The 18036-nt window shown below is 43.0% G+C and overlaps 1 protein-coding gene across 1 annotated transcript in view; it reads right to left on the bottom strand.

Moving 5' to 3' along the window:
- The window catches only part of CREB3L2 (cAMP responsive element binding protein 3 like 2), a 121004-nt gene that overhangs the window by 24332 nt on the left and 78636 nt on the right, over window positions 1–18036 (bottom strand). Inside the window, exons 3-4 of the mRNA XM_036863271.1 lie at window positions 5449–5624; window positions 3705–3792 (exon numbers count right to left, since the gene is read on the bottom strand). Coding sequence (XP_036719166.1) covers window positions 3705–3792; window positions 5449–5624 — 264 coding nt within the window. The remainder of the gene's footprint in view (window positions 1–3704; window positions 3793–5448; window positions 5625–18036) is intronic.

Genomic DNA, 18036 nt, shown 5'->3' with positions numbered 1-18036 from the left:
GCCTCCCACAAAGTCCTCCAGCATCTAAGCGTCCTTCGCCTCTCCTCAGGGAGACGCCCACACACTCTGCCGGGGCCTTTGAGCCTTAGCCGGGGCCAATCTTGCATCTCCAGGGCACGAGGGATGGGTTCCCGAGGGAGGAATCCACTCTTGAGTTCAACCTGACAAACGAGCTTTGGGGTCTCACTCTTTTTCTGACCTGCAAATCTTCACGTTGTGCTGAAATACCTTGACAGCCAGCTGCTGTTCCTGAGCCAAGGAACATGACCTTGGGTAAACCTTTCACTCCACACCCCTCCTGGGGCCCCCAGGACAACAGAGCCCTGAGTACAGCGGCCCCTGAGTACAGCGGCTCTGAACTGGGCAAGGAGCCTGGAGGCCTCATACACACCTGGCTTTCCTCGGCCAGAGAACAGCTTGGGGCCATGGTGAGGCCTCGGTCTCCTGCCTGATGTACTGTGAATGGGAAGAGACTTTCTGACACACGGCTTCTCACCTAAGAGAAAGGGTCCCCCCATAGCTGCCTTTGGAGGTGACAAGTTGCAACCAGACGGCTCGCTCGCCCACTGAGACCCCTGAATATCCTAGGTAACCACAGGTGATATGTCTCTCTCTGCCAACCCCCGCGCCCACTCCCATTCACAGCACACTTTCTTTCTCTCTCTTTCTCTAACCCATCTCTTTTCTCTTTCTAACATACTGCTTTTCACTAGATGATTCTCCGCCCAAGAGCTCCCTGGTTTTTTAGAGTCCATGGGCACTCTTAAAGCTAAAGAATATTCTAAAACAATCCTATGCATCTCCACTGCCAACTCTTCTGCCACCACTTCCAGGCAGCTAAGGAGGGTAGGTATGCACCTTAAACTTATGTGCTCACTTAGGAAGGAGTCCCAAGCGTGTTAACCAAGTTTTTCCCAATGCCATGACGACCTATGGCACTCTGTGGTGTCAGATGAATTAAGCAAGGAAGCCATCAGACTGGGGTGGCTCCAGTGCTCTGGTGGCCCTACGTAGGCAAACCCAAAATCTAAGCCTCTAAATGCTTTGAGGTTACCAGACTGAAACCTAGGACAACCGGTCACAAACAGCCAACTTGGCTTTAAGTTATATCCAATCAATAATTTCCTTACTGTGGTCTTCCCTGGTGGTGCAGTGGCTATGAATCTGCCTGCCAATGCAGGGGACACAGGTTTGAGCCCTGGTCCAGGAAGATCCCACATGCCGTGGAGCAACTAAGCCTGTGAGCCACAACTACTGAGCCCGCGTGCCACAACTACTGAAGCCTGCGCGCCTAAACCCATGTCCTGCAACAAGAGAAGCCACTGCAGTGAGAAGCCTGCGCAGCAACGAAGAGTAGCCCCCACTTGCCGCAACTAGAGAAAAGCTTGTGCGCAGCAACAAAGACCCAACGCAGTCAAAAATAAAATAAATAAAATAAAAAATTTAATTAAAAAAAAAAAATAATTTCCTTACTTTGCTTCCACCTTTTCTTTATAAAAGTCTCCCCCCAGCTCCTGTCGGTGGAAACTTGTAACTGGTTTTTTTTTTTTTTTTTTACTGGTTTGATGCTGCAGAATGTAACTAATTTTTGCTCAAATAAGCTCTTAAAATTTTAAATTTTTTAGAGTTTATCTTTTAACAATGTTTATCTTTTAACCATGGTAAACAAACAAACAAGCAAACCAAAACCAAACCAAAACAAAACAAAACCCAGGAGTGGCCAGACCTAACAGGGGCTCCCGCTGTCTGCCGTGCTGAGCGGTTAGTCTGGAGAACTAACCAAGAATACCAGAGCTCACTTGTCCCTTTCACTAGGCACAGCCCTAATTATTCTAATACCTTTCTCCTTTCCAAGCAGAAGGTGTGCCACAAAAAATGAAAATGGCGTGGCAGGAAAAGTGAAGCAAACTCCAATCTCCTCTTACCTACTTATTAAGAGCTACTGCCCTGGCCACAGGTGCCTCGGTATCAGATTTCTAAATATCACTTGAAATGTAGCTCTTGGATTACTTACTGACAGGGCTGGGGACAACCGGCTACTTTGCCTAGAAGCCCCGTTGCATTCAAGGATATTGAATTTCCTCCTCTCTGTATATCTAGGATGAGGAAGGACGGCCATTTACTTTACCCTTGAAACGTTTCTCCTCCAGTGATCCCAGATTCTGAAGCCACTAGGGGATTCACTGGTACAGTTGTGACATTTTCTGAAGCATATTGCAACATAGATTAAAAAAGCAAGATTTATGTGATAGTTGTAACCGGTGTCACAAAAATGAAAGGAATTAATTTGGAGCAGTATATAAAGCTGAAAGGCACTAAAACGTATGTCACTCAGTGAAAAGAAATACTGTCTCAATATGGATTTTAGTCCATATTTCTAATTTTAAAAACAGAATCCTTTCTTTACTGATGATAAAGGGTAAATGCCAACCTTGATTAAGTTGTCACGGATCAAATCCTGAGTATGTTTCTGGTGGAATGAAGGTAGACTTTGTTTCCGTGAGCACTGCTCCTATGTAACATCTGCACATTACATCTACACCGTAGCACGGATACCCTTCCCATGACAAGTGCATATACTAATTTCCTATTTGTCAACCACACCGATGAGCTATCCTTCTAACCTTGTGCCAAAAGTATAAATAAAAAGGGAGGGGATGGCGTGTCTGAAGGCACAGAATTAAGAGCAGGATCTGTGCAAAGTAACTCAATTAAAAAGGCTGAGAGGGACTTCTTGGTGGCACAGTGGTTAAGAATCCACCTGCCAATGCAGGGGACACAGGTTCAAGCCCTGGTCCGGGAAGATCCCACATGCCACGGAGCAACTAAGCCTGTGCGCCACAACTACTGAGGCCAAGTGCCACAACTACTGAAGTCCGCGCACCTAGAGCCCGTGCTCTGCAACAAGAGAAGCCACCGCAATGAGAAGCCCACGCACCACAAAAAAGAGTAGCCCCCGCTCACCGCAACTCCTGAAGCCCGCGTGCAGCAACGAAGACCCAACGCAGCCAAAAAAAAAAAGAAAGAAAAGAATAAAAAAATGCCGAGAGAGCTTCCTAGACTCTGTGAGACTTAGGGGTCTGCGTTCAGGATTCCTGACTATGGGCTTCATACCGGACAAGAAAAAGACTGACACAGAGAAAGAAGAAAGTGAAAGTGTGATAACCCCAAGTGTGACACTACTTAATTCTAAATGGATGGCAAGGAGCCCAGTGGGATGCAGGAACAAAGGAGGCTCCTTGCAACAACTGTCATCTGAAATCAACATTTAAAAACATTGAATTGGTCAGACAGATAAACCGTGAATTCACTTCACAGAGGCTTTAAACTAGAATTGTTGTAAGTGGGCCAGGTGCCTTTGCGGATATGTGCCTATTTGCCCCTACTGATCATCACTCCAGGACAGGGAGCTGGGTTTTATCCACAGGATGGCTTGAGGGCAGCGGTCCCCTTGTCCCCTTGTCAGCACCCAAGTCACAGCAGTCATTGAACATGCTGAAAAGTCACCCTGCCTAGGAGTAAAAGTTAAAGATTTAGCTGGAAAAACTTAGCTTTCAAAGTTTGTATTTACAATCAAGAACAGAGCTATTTCATCAAGCAAGTTCTGCCTTTGGTACCATCAACCCCAGCACTGTCTCGCACATTCCGCATCTCTTTAGACGGTGCACCCACATCTGTTAACCCAAAGGAGAGAGTGGACACACCTTCCTTAGGAGAGAAGTTGAGGAACTGATCCACTTCATGAGGTTCCAGCTTAATCTTAGGAATAACTGTCTGGCATGAGGAATCAACCTAAAGGAAGAATTTCAAACACAGTTTTTAAAAACCAATAACAAACCTGAAGAAACACCCCGGGGAAGTTATTTGTCGTCTGTGTCTTCCTCCCAGGGCAGCCCTACTTCTCTGGGGCTGGTGAGGCCCGGCTGAGTGCAGGCTGCTTCTTGGACAGGGAGGTCCAAGGACTAAAACGTCCTTAACCTTTCCCTCATTGCCAAACCTGGCAGCACAGGTGACGGAACCCTCAGAATTCTAACATTAAGAACCCAGGGCTTGGGAGTTCCCTGGTGGTCCAGTGGTTAGGACTCAGCACTTTCACTGCTGTGGCCTGGGTTCAACCCCTGGTTGGGGAACTGAGATCCCGCAAGCCTCATGGCACAGCCAAAAAAAAAAAAAAAAATCCAGGGCTCACTTATCAGTGCTTTCTTTCTATTGTTTTTATGGTACTATAAAGGCCTTTTATCACAAAATAGTCTGGTATGTTTTTAAGGCTCATGGCCTCCAGCAGTGTGTCCTGCGGTAGGAATTGTGTGAACCCAGCTGCATCCATTCTCTCCAGGTTCCTGATAACTGACAGCACCTAACCGTGAAACACTGAGTACGGGAAGGAGGAAAGGTCTCTGGCCCATGCATGGGGGGCAAGGCCATGACCCTGCCCTTTCTTAGTGACATGCTTGAAAATGAACTGAACTGAAATCTAATGGAGCAAGGAGACTAATACAGACTCCAGAAGCCTAGTCCGATAAACAGACTCAGGCAGCTATTGAGAAGGGAATTCTAGAGGGCAGTGCAGAGGTGCTCTGTCCACAGTCCCTCATCTTCCACACGGATGGAAGGTAAAGAGCACAGGGGTGAGTACGCAGCAGAGCCTTCGTGGCCCCACCACTGCTGTGTTACCTCTTCCTGAACAGGTGGACCACTCTACCTCGCTCAGAGGAGATCTGACTTAAAGACTGTCAGTGGAGTCATTGTTTATAACCTGTGACTTTGAACTTAAGGAAAGCTAGGACTGGATTCCAGTATCTGGAAGAAGATGTACAAGTATGACTCTGGTCCATCACCAGACACTGAAATACCCAAAGAGAAGGTGGGGTAAAACTGAATCCTACTTGCTGTAGGTGTGGAACTGAGCAAGGAAGAAATTCCCGATTTGGTATGTTTTCCACGGGGCATACGTTAGGAATTGGTAGGTGGGAGATCCCTGAATTAAGTCAGGGCAACTGAACACTACACTAGGAAAGTAAAGTATTACACAGGCACTAGCATTCCCTATTGCCACGGCACAGAAAGCCATGGATCACATCATCATCATAACCACTCCCTTTCCACTGGCTTAAAAATCAGTTCCAGGGAGAATTTTTTTTCCCCATGGATATCTATGTATTTTTAAAATTTTGTAATAGCAATCATTGAAAAAAATGAAATGAGACTTGCTACCAATTTTTCTGGAAATGCCTTTAAAGGAAGTGATATAAGCAATGCTGACACCAAATTAACATATCCTAGATATATACATAAATACATTTTTACATACATACATACATACATATGTAGTTATGTATCTTTAAACATATACAACCACTAGCTCCAAAAGGATTAAATGCCTTATTGGAGAATAAGGATCCGTATCTTTTGATCCAATCTGTTTGTATGGAGGAAAAATGAGTATACCCCAGCGTTCATTTCCAGAGGGGGTTCCTCCTTCTCAAAAGGGGTGGAGATGGCAGTGATGGTCAGAGTGACAGACGGAACTAGTCCTGAGGGCGGCTCGTCCGTGATTGGCTCTGTCTTGATGGTTGTTGATGGAAAGTCTGTAGACAGGTACCATTTCTCACTCTCCACTTCATCTGCGGGAAAAAGATAAGCACACATGTGAATCTGTTCAGGGCATCAGGTATAAGTAAAACAAATGGCACTGACCTTTCTCCTCAAAAAAAAGCTCCAACAAAGAATTATTGTGAGTAGAATAAAAGGAAATAAAATGAGGATGTGAGAGAGGAGATAAATGGATGAAGACATGAATGGCAAAGTGAGAATCTATACTTGCATTCGCTTGAGTGTAAGGATGCCTAAAGCAACTCTGGAAGGATACATATAAAAGAAAGAAACTAGGCTCTCTGGGCAGAGCAGGAAGGAGACTAGGTGGGTGGGGAATAGGATAGGAGAGAGAATTTCAGTGTGTCGTGTTTTATACTTTTTGGTTTTCAAACCAATTAATATATTATCTAGAAAGAAAGAAAGAAAAGAAAAAGAAAGAAAGAAATGCATTTAAAAATAAGAAAGAAAGATATACATTTAAAAATAAGAAGGAAAGAAGTGAATGGTTGTCAACCAGGGTCTCAGGAGACAGGACTGGAGACAGGTCTCTGTCCTTCTCCCCAGTGGATGGTTATTTGTTTTCTTTTTTTTTTTCTTCTCACTCCCCATCATTGGTCCTAGTCTGCTTCTCTACAATGTCGCTTATGCCTTACACCTGACCTAGGCTTCCAGAATTTTACTTAGCCCTCTAGGAAACTTCAGAGTTTGTAACAGGCATCTGCCTCTTGCTGAAATGGATGAAATGCTCATCCAGAGGAAAGGGCGGCATCTTGCCAAGTCTGGTCTCGGCTTGCCTCTGGCTTTCGTGACGATCACAGGCCTGGGGATCACAACAAAGCAACAGCACCGAACAGACAGAAGCACCTCCATCACTCAATGACATTCTCCTGGGAGCCTGCATGGTACCCTGCATTTCTTACCAAGTTACATCAGAGCAGGTACCTCAGCATAGCCCTGGGAAAGGAGGGAGGAGGGCAGGAAAGGGAACAACAGCAAAAAGGCTGCAAACAGGTGCAGAACAAGAGAAAACAAGTCAGAGATTCCCAGAGTCAGCATTCCTCACCTGTTACCAGTTTTACTAAAACGAGACTAAAATAAAGCAAAGATATGCTCCCTTGCTTTATGAAAACGTTTAAACACACACACACACACACACACACAAACACACACCAGATGCTTCGTGAGCTATTACTGTCCAGGGGAGCAAAGTCATTCACATTATGAATTATTTTACACTCAAGAATTGGGCTCAGCTTTTCTTATGAAAAGGTACATGAACATCATTCAGAACTGTCAAGAGGGCAGTGGAAGAGTGGGCACGGAAGCTAAAAACTAAAGTTCGCAGTTATTAAGGTTGTATTTCATAAGCAACTTCCTTCAAACACAGGGAAAGGTTAGATTCACATGGACCATGGAAAATAATTTTCCCCCAAATCCAATTTATAATTGACTCAATTAATTATTCCAGCCCCAATTTATTTCCTGAGGTAAAATAAAGACGGGCAAGACTTAGGTTGGTTGAAGGTGTTTGCTTTTAGAGCTGGTGCTATGCAGCTGCGGAGTGCTATGGGGTGATGGAGGATTTCCATCATTCCCGGGGTGTGCGCCACATCCTGGCCGAGCGGGAGGGGCAGGTAACAAAGGTCCTTTTGAAAGCAGCCAGAGGATGGAGACCACACTGCAGGTGATGCAGAACCCTGCTGGGCAGATGGGCCCCCCAGCTCAGCTTGGGGAAGCAACTGGATGAGGAGCCAAACGAAGTATCTAATGCCACTCCCAGAATGAGCTTAGGAATGAGAAGTCTCTGTCACCTGTAAGGAAGACACGCTTAGGACAGATGTGGGGAGGGGCTGGAGAGACAGAGAGAGCACAGATCACATTTGCTCCACTCAGCAATGATGTGTTCATACCTCTGCCTTGTCAACACTTACAGCCTGTCCACGTTGAGCAATATTTACCCCTAGCAGAGACTGGAAGAGAGATAGCAAGATGAAATATAGTCTCAGTAGATATTAAAATTAACAGTTAAGGAGGCATCCCTGAGAAAAAGGTCACATGCAATTACCAGGAAATGGTGAGATAAGGCCAGATCCCATGGCTGTGTGGTTACAATTACTGTGATGAAACATAATTCACAAGGCACAAAAGGTAAAAATAAATACAAAAAGCAAATACAAAATTACAAGCAAAATAGACAGGTAATGAAATTAGTTCTTCCAATCCGGCTAAGCCATTCTCAAAGCACACACATTCATAAAATAGGTCAAGATAGTTTATATTCTTAATGCTCAGTGTCCTACACCCCTATTTTAAAATTTTTTATATAATCTTTGCTGTATCAGAGATGGAGACCGAAGGACAAATAATGATACGTGAACTATGAAACAAAACTTCCCCTGAACTCTTCCAAGAGAAAAGCCCAAGGAAGCTGCCTCTCCTCCCCTGAGCCTTTTGGGGACAAACAACTGGTGTTGCCTTCATGCTTCCATTTCAGTACAGCAATTTATTGCTCTACCTCGAAAGATATTTTTTGAATTAGAAAGAAGTTTAAGGCCATCAGCCTCAGATATGTCTTTTTATAGATGAGGAAACTAACATGCTGGTCTAAATCACACAGCAAATATGTGGCAGGACCCAGATCTCCCGATCCATTAAAGAAACAACTAAACATGTAGATAAAGATGTGTGCACAGGGACTTCCCTGGTGGTCCAGTGGTAAAGAATCTGCCTTACAATGCAGGGGAGGTGGGTTCGACCCCTGGTCAGGGAACTAAGATCCCACGTGCCGCGAGGCAACTAAGCCAGCGTGCCACAACTACTTAGCTCCCATGCCTCGACTAGAGAGCCTGTATGCCACAAACTACAGAGCCCACACACTCGGGAACCCGCGCACCACAACTACGGAGCCCACGCGCCCTGGAGCCTGCGTGCCAGAGCTAGAGAGAAGCCCTGCGCCACAGCGAAGAGCCTGTGTGCTGCAACTAAGACCCAATGCGGCCAAAAATAAAATAAAATAAATAAATAATTTTTTTAAAAAAGATGTGTGCACAAATATGCTCACTGCAGCATTATTTGTAATCACAAAACACTGAAAGTAACCAAAAGAGTAAAAAGGAAGGGCAAAGTGAATGAATTACGGTACATCCATACAATGGAAATATTATGCAGCCAGTAATGTTACATGTTTAAACCCTTTTTAATAACAAGGCAAAGAGTTATGATAGAATATTAAGGAAAAAACCTGAATATAAATTTATGTACTATTAATGAAGAAAGTGATAGGAAAAAAAGACTGAAAGGAAATATGTCAAAATAGTAAAAATACCTCTGGAGAATAATTCAGAACATGAGTGACTTTTTTTTTCTCTAGTTTCATACTATTTCTAAATTTCCTATACTGGGAATATATTGTCCCTGGATGATCACACATGGACATGGCCTTCTTCTGCCTGCTCTGCTCTGTATTTTATGATGCTAATTATTAGATAGAAGCCTTAGTGAGTCAAGTGGCCCATTTAGAGTCCCTTGACTTAATAAGAGTCAATGAGTACCTTAATATATGTTATAAATTGCATAACTGGCTCCAGTTCTTCATTTGTCCCTCTATCCCTGTCCTTTGCCATGTAATTTTGCAGTTCCCTCCCACTGAGGACTAATCCCTACCCTGGGATTGGCCACATGACTGGCTTTGGCCAAAAGGATGTTAGCTTTGTAACACAAGTAAAGTCTTGAAATGCACTTGTACAGCTGAACTTACACACTTGTACCTTTGCCATCACACTTGTGAGAAGGATGTGCCAGGACAATCTACTGATCCCAGAAGGAGGACAGACACATAAATCAGAGTTGCTCCCAGATGAGCCTGGCCAAGATCAGCTAACTCTCAGCCTTAGACACGTGAGTGAATCTAGCTGAAATCAGCAAGATCACCCAGCTGCCCCTGACCCTCCACGCCTAAAACAGCCAACCTCCAGCCAAGGCACAGACATGTGAACTCTAATAACAAATGACTGTTGTCAAAGCTAATGAGTTTAGTGGTGATTTGTTATGCAGGAATACAGCTGGCTGATACAATACAGCTGCATGTATATACAAGAAATTAAATCCATTACATCAGAACCTATGGCAACAAATAGTTATACCTTGTTCCCATCATAATTCCTCTAAACCACCAACTGTGAACCATATCAATAAATATTTTAGATTGCCTGATTCGATCTACCAATTGTATAATAAAGTAAATGATTTCAGTTGAAGAAAGTTAGCCAGTAAGAAGTTTGGTGAGAACATTCCAGTGGCGGTTGAAATTAGAGAAAAAAGCCTTCATTCTGAACTACCAGGTATTGGCTTGTACTCTGTCCCTCAGTGGAAATAAAGATCAAATTAGAGAAAACAAAATGACAAATGTAACCTATGAGGTAGGGGGTTAACAAAGGATAAAGGGAAAGGGAATCAGCAGAATATGTAATACAATTTTTCTACGTGACCTTATTTTTGTAGTTTTATTTCATTGGCAAAAGATCAGCAGAGCACCATGGCTTAGAACTTAGATAGTTGAGTTATTGACAAAACTATAAAAACAAGACTCAGTATACACTCTATCTACTGTCCAATTTCTAATACTTGAAGCTCAGATAGTGACTGTAAAATTTTTTTCGTAAATTGTGTCTTTATGCTTTTTAAGTTTCATTTCAGAAGGAAAACATCACCCAATAAGGTCAGTAGTGCACTGTGGGGAGTAAGAAGCACAACCAACGTATCATCTGATTTTATTTAAACAGCTTCCTGGGCTTCCCTGGTGGCGCAGTGGTTAAGAGTCCGCCTGCCAATGCAGGGAACATGGGTTGGAGCCCTGGTCCGGGAGGATCCCACATGCCGCGGAGCAACTAGGCCCATGCGCCACAGCTACTGAGCCTGCGCTCTAGAGCCCGCGAGCCACAACTGCTGAGCCCACGTGCCACAACTACTGAAGCCCGCACACATAGAGCCCGTGCTCCGCAGCAGAAGAGGCCACCGCAACCAGAAGCCCGTGCACCGCAACAAAGAGTAGCCCCGGCTCGCCGCAACTAGAGAAAGCCCGCGCGCAGCAACGAATACCCAATGCAGCCAAAAGTAAATAAATAAAATAACTTTATAAAAAAATAAAACATGAAATAAAATAAACAGCTTCCCATCAAAGGTCAAACTCGACTGGCAAATTTCCTCAGCATTACCACTTAGCTGTCAGCAAGAAAATAAAAACAAGCCACTGTCTCATGGTGATGAGTCCTTCATATCCAAGGATGAAATGGAGCAGCTATGAGCAATGGGGCTAGATGCTGAGATTACCAAGATAGCAGCTAAAAACCCCACAAACCAAAGCCAACATAGAGGCAACACCAAAATGCAGGTCCTCAATCATTTCCATATGTGCTGCATAAATAATGACACTGAATAGATACTGATTCCTGGGAAGGGGAAAAAAGAGATTAAACTCTAAATTGGGAGTAGGTAGTATCTTTATAAACATGTCTTATATATGCATGTGTGTTTTGTATACATATACACATACACACATATACATATGTATATATGGTGTGTCTGTGTACTTTTAAAAAGAGAAATCACATAGGACAAATACCACTTATATGATATACACATATATGTACCCATTAGCTATTTATATAATATGTCTAAAGTAAAAAGGAAATTTTTGTATATTAAAGAAGTATGCCTCATCTAAATCCTTCAGCATTTGATAACTGTGTTTGCCCTTTGAAAAATTTCAAAGGAGTTGGCAAATCTTGGCCGATTTTTGATGTAAACATCTCTTCAAGGAAAATGCTAAGGCTGGGTTCTGGAGGCTGGGAGAGGGGCAGGAGTGCAGTTGAATATGTCAGAATCATATTAAGCTGTAGCCGACTGCATGTTCAGACAGAAGGTAGGCGCCTGCCCGCCCAGGGTCCCCTCCCTCAGTGCCTGGACCCTGAAATCACCTCCAGTGTTGAGCGGCATGAAGAAGTGTTGAAAACAGTAAAAATAGCAAACACTGAACTGTGAGTGTTTACTATGTGCTAAGCATTATTCCAAGTGCTTTAGATATATATTAATTAATTTAATCCTAAGAGTGACCCTGGAAGGCATGTACTATGATTACCCTCATTTTATAGACAAGGACACTAAGAGATTAACTCCCTCACCCTACGTTACCCAGCTGGTATACGGCCAACCTGGGATCCACACGCAGGCAAACCAGACCCACAGCTCTGCTCCTGGCCCCTCTAGCATACTGCTTTGCAACAGATCAATGATGAAACAGATCTCTAGCCAAAAGTGAGTATTCTTCAATTAATGTTATTTCGGCATAATTAGCCACTACAAAAGGTACAATATTGGTTCTTTCTATATTTCTCACCTTTGTTTATATGGACTCCTAATCCAATGTACCTGAGGTTAAGAATTCCAGTTTAACACCGGCAAATAATAGCTAAAATGTTCTGAGAGCTCACTGTGTGCCAGGCACCGTTCTAAATGTCTTCACGTATTTACACAGGTCTCTGTGATTGATGCGATTTCTCTCGGACACCTCCCTCACTCCATGCTTTCTGTGCTTGTGCTTACAGAACCTCTTTCCCTTACTCTGGTGTTCATATTGTGGCCAGTTGATAAACTATATATTTAATTATGTGGTAATTTACATAGGGCAATAATAACAAGAGCTAATATGTATTTAGTGTTTACTAATTGCCAGGCACTGTTATAAATGCTGAATACATACTAACTCATTTACTCCCCCCAACAACAGCACAAGGTTAAGTATTATTACTATTATTCCCATTTTAAAGATCAGGAAAGAAACACAAGAGTTGAGCCACTTGCCCAAGATCACACCATTAGTAAGTGGCAGAGCCCAGATTCCAATTCAGGCAAATTGATTCCAGAGATGAATCGCTATACTCCATCCGTGTTCTGCATTGGGCATCTCAGGTCTTCCCATAGGATACTGTGTTTAAAGTATTCATTGAATAAATATCTGTGGAGCAAATGACTGATTTCAAAAGATTTACTTAGTATATACACGCAAAAAACCCTTGTGTGTACATTTCTTTTCCTTCATGAAAATTCATGACTCTTACTCATGAATAGAGTAAGTTTAACGCTAGATAGCTGGACATATTGCTTTCTTATACCATTCTAGCACTGCAATGGCCAGGCAAACGAAGAAGTCATTATTTCACTTCTAAAAGGGGGGAAAGCATCAGTATTTTCTTAACCTGTTAGAAGAAGAAAATAAAAATAAAAATAAAAGAAGAAAATAAAATTTTCTTAACCTGTTAGAAGAAGAAAAGAAGAAAATAAAAGTAATCTCAAAAGGATGATGAATAGCAAAAAAGCATGCACCACTAGCCCAGGCTCCGGACTCGGAAAAGAAGGTTGTTCCCCTGCTTGTCCACCCCAAGCACATCAGGTTCTTTCTGTAGTGCATCCATGTCAGGGGTCCCAGCTACTCTCTGTAGGTAGATGACAGACACATCTGCCTTTTTTTTACCCTAGAATCTACCCCTCTAAGACAGCTCAGACCCATGCTCTTGTCAGCTCAGACCCACAGCTCTAATCAAATGTGATGAAGATACAGCTATTTATCATCTCTCTGTGACTTTCTTTCCCAGGTCCCACGGCCTTGGAACATTTCAACATCAAGAGGTCTTCCCACTGCAAACAGGAAACCTAAGTCACCCATGACTCATCTCTACCCTTTATTCAGCACACCCGATGGTATGCTAATCCTGCTCTGGGTTTCAGCTAATCCTTTCAAAATCCATTTTTTCTTTGCCACGGATGGTACACGCCTTTCCATTTCTCCCTGCATTGCTATATCCATGCACACCTCCCCTGCTCTGGTATCATCAGCCACGAGACATCATTTTCTTCTCCTAGTCTCCAAAAAAAACACCATCCCACTTTCCTAAGGCCTTGTTTCCCATCAAATGCTGAGTCTCCGCCTTCCATCAGGCTACCTCATACCAGCAGCATCTGTTCATGTTTAGCTCACAGACTATTGTTTTCATTCCCACCTATGAAAACAGCTCCTTAAACTTAGGATATCCACACTAAGCCAGTGTACCCAGCCATCACTTGCCCTACTCACTCTAGAAGTCTAACCAGGCTAACCTGAAGGAAGATGATTATTATTTATGTGCTGGTCCCACCCTCTCTAGACCTGGAAGAGCCACAATTACAGTCCTTTATTCCACCCAAAATAAAGTTACCTTGACTTCTGCATGGTGCCAGTAGATCACTTCTGTATTAGTATATTCTACGCTGAGTCTGTTGATATTCTATTATTTCTAACTTGGTTCTTACATCATCTTGGAGGATAGGGGCCATGTCTAGTTCTCTCTGAACAGCCTTCATCCAGCACTACTAAGTTTCTTCTTTAGGATGAAGACTGAAATTAACTAACAAAGCAAATGAATACCTAGCATCCCAATTTAATTACAAAGGAACATGACCAAACTAGAGTAACTCATGAAGATACCCTCCAGGTGGTGAGGTGCAAGACTTGGTCATTCACATATAAGCTTTTTATTCTTCAATCTACTTGGAAGCTTCTGCTTATCTCTTTATAATCTCTTTACTTTTTTTTTTTTTTAAAGAACAGAAAACCCTGCTTAGCAGCCTTAATCATGGGCAGTAATGAATGAGCTGAATGTAGGATGTCTTTCTGGTAGTTGTGAAGGTCGAGCCCACATTCCTAGGACTGGCTCCTGTGGTTGCCAAACGATGTGAAGTTCTTTAACTCAAGTGTTTCAGAGAAGTCTACAGTCAAATTCAGCCCTGAAGACAGATGACTCCTGTGTAATCTTAGACTAGTGTTTCTCAACCTTCTTTTGGTCACAGACTCTTTTGAGGATCTAAAAAAAGTTATAAATGTTCTCAGCAGAAAAACTGACAAATGTTGACAGCCCAAAATTTTGCATATAATTGTAGGGGTCTACAGTCCATCTGAAGAACTTGATACACTAACGGGATAAGAACACCTACATTTGCCCAATATAGTTAGCCTGGGGTTCAAGGAGGGAGGAAGAGGGAAAAGAAAGAGTAAGCAAAGAAAGAACAAGGAAGGAAGGAAGAAGGGAAAGAAAGAAGGATGATGGTGGGAAAGAGAGAGGGGAAAAGGGAGTAAGAGGGAGGAAAAAAAAGAGAGAAATCCAATAAACTGAGAGAGCGTCTATACTTGAACTGTTCAGCTTATCACTTTGTTTCAGGCTTGGAAGCAATTACAGAAGAATTGTTTAATCTCAGTAAAACTGGACAAGAAGATTGGAATCACTGGCTTTCCGAGATATAATGAAATACTATCCATCACTAGAAACAAGAAGTCTTAGTATTGCTTAAGCTGTTTAGACAATGCAAAAGATGAAGAATATTAAATTTAATGCAAACAGCAATTTTTAAATGCTGCCTATTTATGCGTTGCCTAAAGAACTATCATCCTCCTCGATCAGGAAGGCAATCTGCTTAAGAGAGCACTGACTCCAGAGGGATCTTTGTGAATTAATCCTCCCTTAAGGTGGATGCAAATTGGGGTTCAAATGAATCAAATAATTCTGTTCCCAAACATTTGTATATCCACAGGAAAAACAATTGAAGCCAGGAACTCGACAAAGCTTTCCTGGGCAAGTTCTTCATCCATTCATGCACACTGCCTACCTTTGATTTCACACATCCCAAACGGTTCCTATCCATGTTCATTACCCCCTACTTATAAAAGTGCTTTTGCTGGGACTTTGCTGGTGGTCCAGTGGTTAAGAGTCCGTGCTTCCACTGCAGTGGGCACGGGTTCGATCCCTGGTTGGGGAACTAAGATCCTGCATGCTGTGTGGCTAGAAAAAAAAGCTGGCATAGAAAGCCTTTACTCAGAGAGAAACTGGTACTTAACAAAGATGAACTGTGGATCAGAAACTCTTTTCAAAATATATCTGACCCACTGTACCTATTCTCAGCAAATTACCAGCATGGCCTATTGCAGTGTTGACTTAAAAAGTTGCACAACCTAAAAGTTGAGAATCATGTTTTATTCGGCAGACTTTCTGAGGACTTAAGCCTGGAAAAGAGCCTCTCCGAGAGCTCTGAGGGACTGCCCCGAAGAGGTGAGGGAGGAGCCGGGATGCACAGGACTTTTTGCAACAAAAACCAGGTAGTCGGAACATCAAAAGATTACTGTTTATTAAAGAAAACCGGACACCTCAAGGAAATGAATTTAGCATTTTTCTCTGTATGGGAAGATGCAAGAGTCTGGGCTCATTGAAATCATTCCTTTGATATGCACCAGAACCATCTAGCAGGGCCAGGATCCTGCTTTTTTCCATACTGAATCCCCTCGGGGTGCACAGTCTGGCTGATGGCTTGATGACCACAACATCTTTTGTTTATTGATACAATACAGCAAGCGACACATTCTTTGTGCACAGCAGTATAGCACCTCTAAACAGAAGGAGGGGCCAGATGGGGGGAACTGAACGGTGTGTGCTTTGGTCTAATGATAAGAAAGCTTCCTGGAAAAGATTGACTGATCATTTCTCCCCACACTAAGCTATCAGTATAGGTGGCACCCAAGAGTTCCTTTATGCTGCATTTATACTGATTAGCATTAAAAAGCAAAGAAATAGTGTTATCGGGAAGAGAAAGGGACCATCAACTTTTGGAAACCTGCTTATTTGCAATCATTTTAGTCAGGGTCTTGGTTTAGAAGAATCAGTGTCCTAGCCCTCTGCCCACTATGTGCTTCCCTCCAACCATCACCACTGTTTCAACTCTTCTCAACGCTTTAGGGCCCAAACGAAATTCTGCCTTGTTCATGCAATTCTTCCTGTGATCTTCACTGGGCGTACGCTCTGTCTTCTGAACTTCTACAGTTTCTTTTCCTCTTGGGACACTGCTCATATTGCGGTCTGATCAAGTATTGGGGTACAAGGCATTTTCCCTAGAGTCTGGGTGTAAGTTTTACCATCGTTGTCTCACAAGTATCTACGACAGTGCTTGACACACAGTAGGTGTTCAACAAACACAGAATTGAAGGGGAAAGTTGCCCAGATTGTTTAGGCCAGCTCTAATCTGCATAGTCTAGAAACAAGGCTGCTGAACGGCTGACTAGCTCCATAGATGATAACTAAATACAATATAGGTATTGCTATATTGTTATCACACTCCTGACACAGGGCCTCTGCACTTGCCGTTTCCTCTGCCTACAAGCCTCTTAGACATACACCTAGTTCTTTCCCTCATCTGCTGATCTTTGCTCAAATACTACCTTCAAAGAAAGGCCTTCCCTGTCTATCCTATTTAAAATCTCAACTCCCCCACTGCTATGGTTTGAATGTTTGTGTCCTCCCAAATTCATATGCTGAAATCCTAATGCCCAAAGTGATGGTAATAGGAGGTGGGGCCTTGGGGAGGTGATTAGGTCATGAGGGTGAAGCCCTCTGTAATGAAATTAGTACCCTTATAAAAGAGACCCCACAGAGCTCCCCAGCCCCTTCCACCATGTAAGAACACAATGAGAAGTCTGCAACCAGAGAAGGCTCTCCCCCAACCATGCTGGCACCCTGATCTCAGACTTCCGGCCTCCAGAACTGTGAGAAATATATTTCTGTTGTTTATAAGTCACCCAGTCTGTGGTATTTTGTTATGGCAACTTGAATGGATTAAGAAACTCCCCCCTCCTCCAACATCTCCCTATTCTTTTTCCGATTTATTTTTCTGTATATCACTGATCACCATCGAATACATATATATAGTTTACTTCTTTACTTTTTCTTATTTCCTATTCCCCCCTCACATCTTAGAATATAAACTCCATGAAGCAGAGATCTTTATAAATTGTGTTCAGTCTTTATCCCCCAATGCTTAGGATAGTCGGTGGCAGATTAAGCACAAAGTAGGTGCTCAGTGAATAGCTAAGGAATAAATTTTTAAAATGAATCACAAAGCACCTGTAAAATACTTACCTCTACTTGGCACCATGCTTGATCTTGTACAAAACAACTGCTAGAAGCCAGGAAAATGTAACCTGATCAAATACCTGCAGCCCAGTGTGTCTGCACAGTGATGGGGCACGCAGAGCAGGTGTCTCCCCTGATGTATCACCAAAGCCTGGGAACATGCTTCATTCAGTCTCCTATACCTTCTCCCTTAACAACTCAAGAACCACTAGGAGAATGAATGGCTACACTGTAAGGCACTGATAACATGTGATAAAGGAGTTCAGACATGGAAGAAGCCAGTTTACAGACATCACTATGAGAAGAAGTGTGGTGGTCAGCTTCTAAGACATCCCCCCAGTGATCCTGTTTTTCTGGCATTCCCATCCTTGTATGGTCCCCAGACACAAGGAATCAGGACTCCCCTGTGTGACTGACAGAATAACTTCCACAGCTGGGTCAGAAAAAGTATTTTAGC

This window comes from Balaenoptera musculus, chromosome 9 (assembly GCF_009873245.2).
Source record: "Balaenoptera musculus isolate JJ_BM4_2016_0621 chromosome 9, mBalMus1.pri.v3, whole genome shotgun sequence".
Lineage (NCBI taxonomy): Eukaryota > Metazoa > Chordata > Mammalia > Artiodactyla > Balaenopteridae > Balaenoptera > Balaenoptera musculus.
Note: the sequence above shows the minus strand (reverse complement) of the source record. Positions and strands in the feature narration are given on the sequence as shown.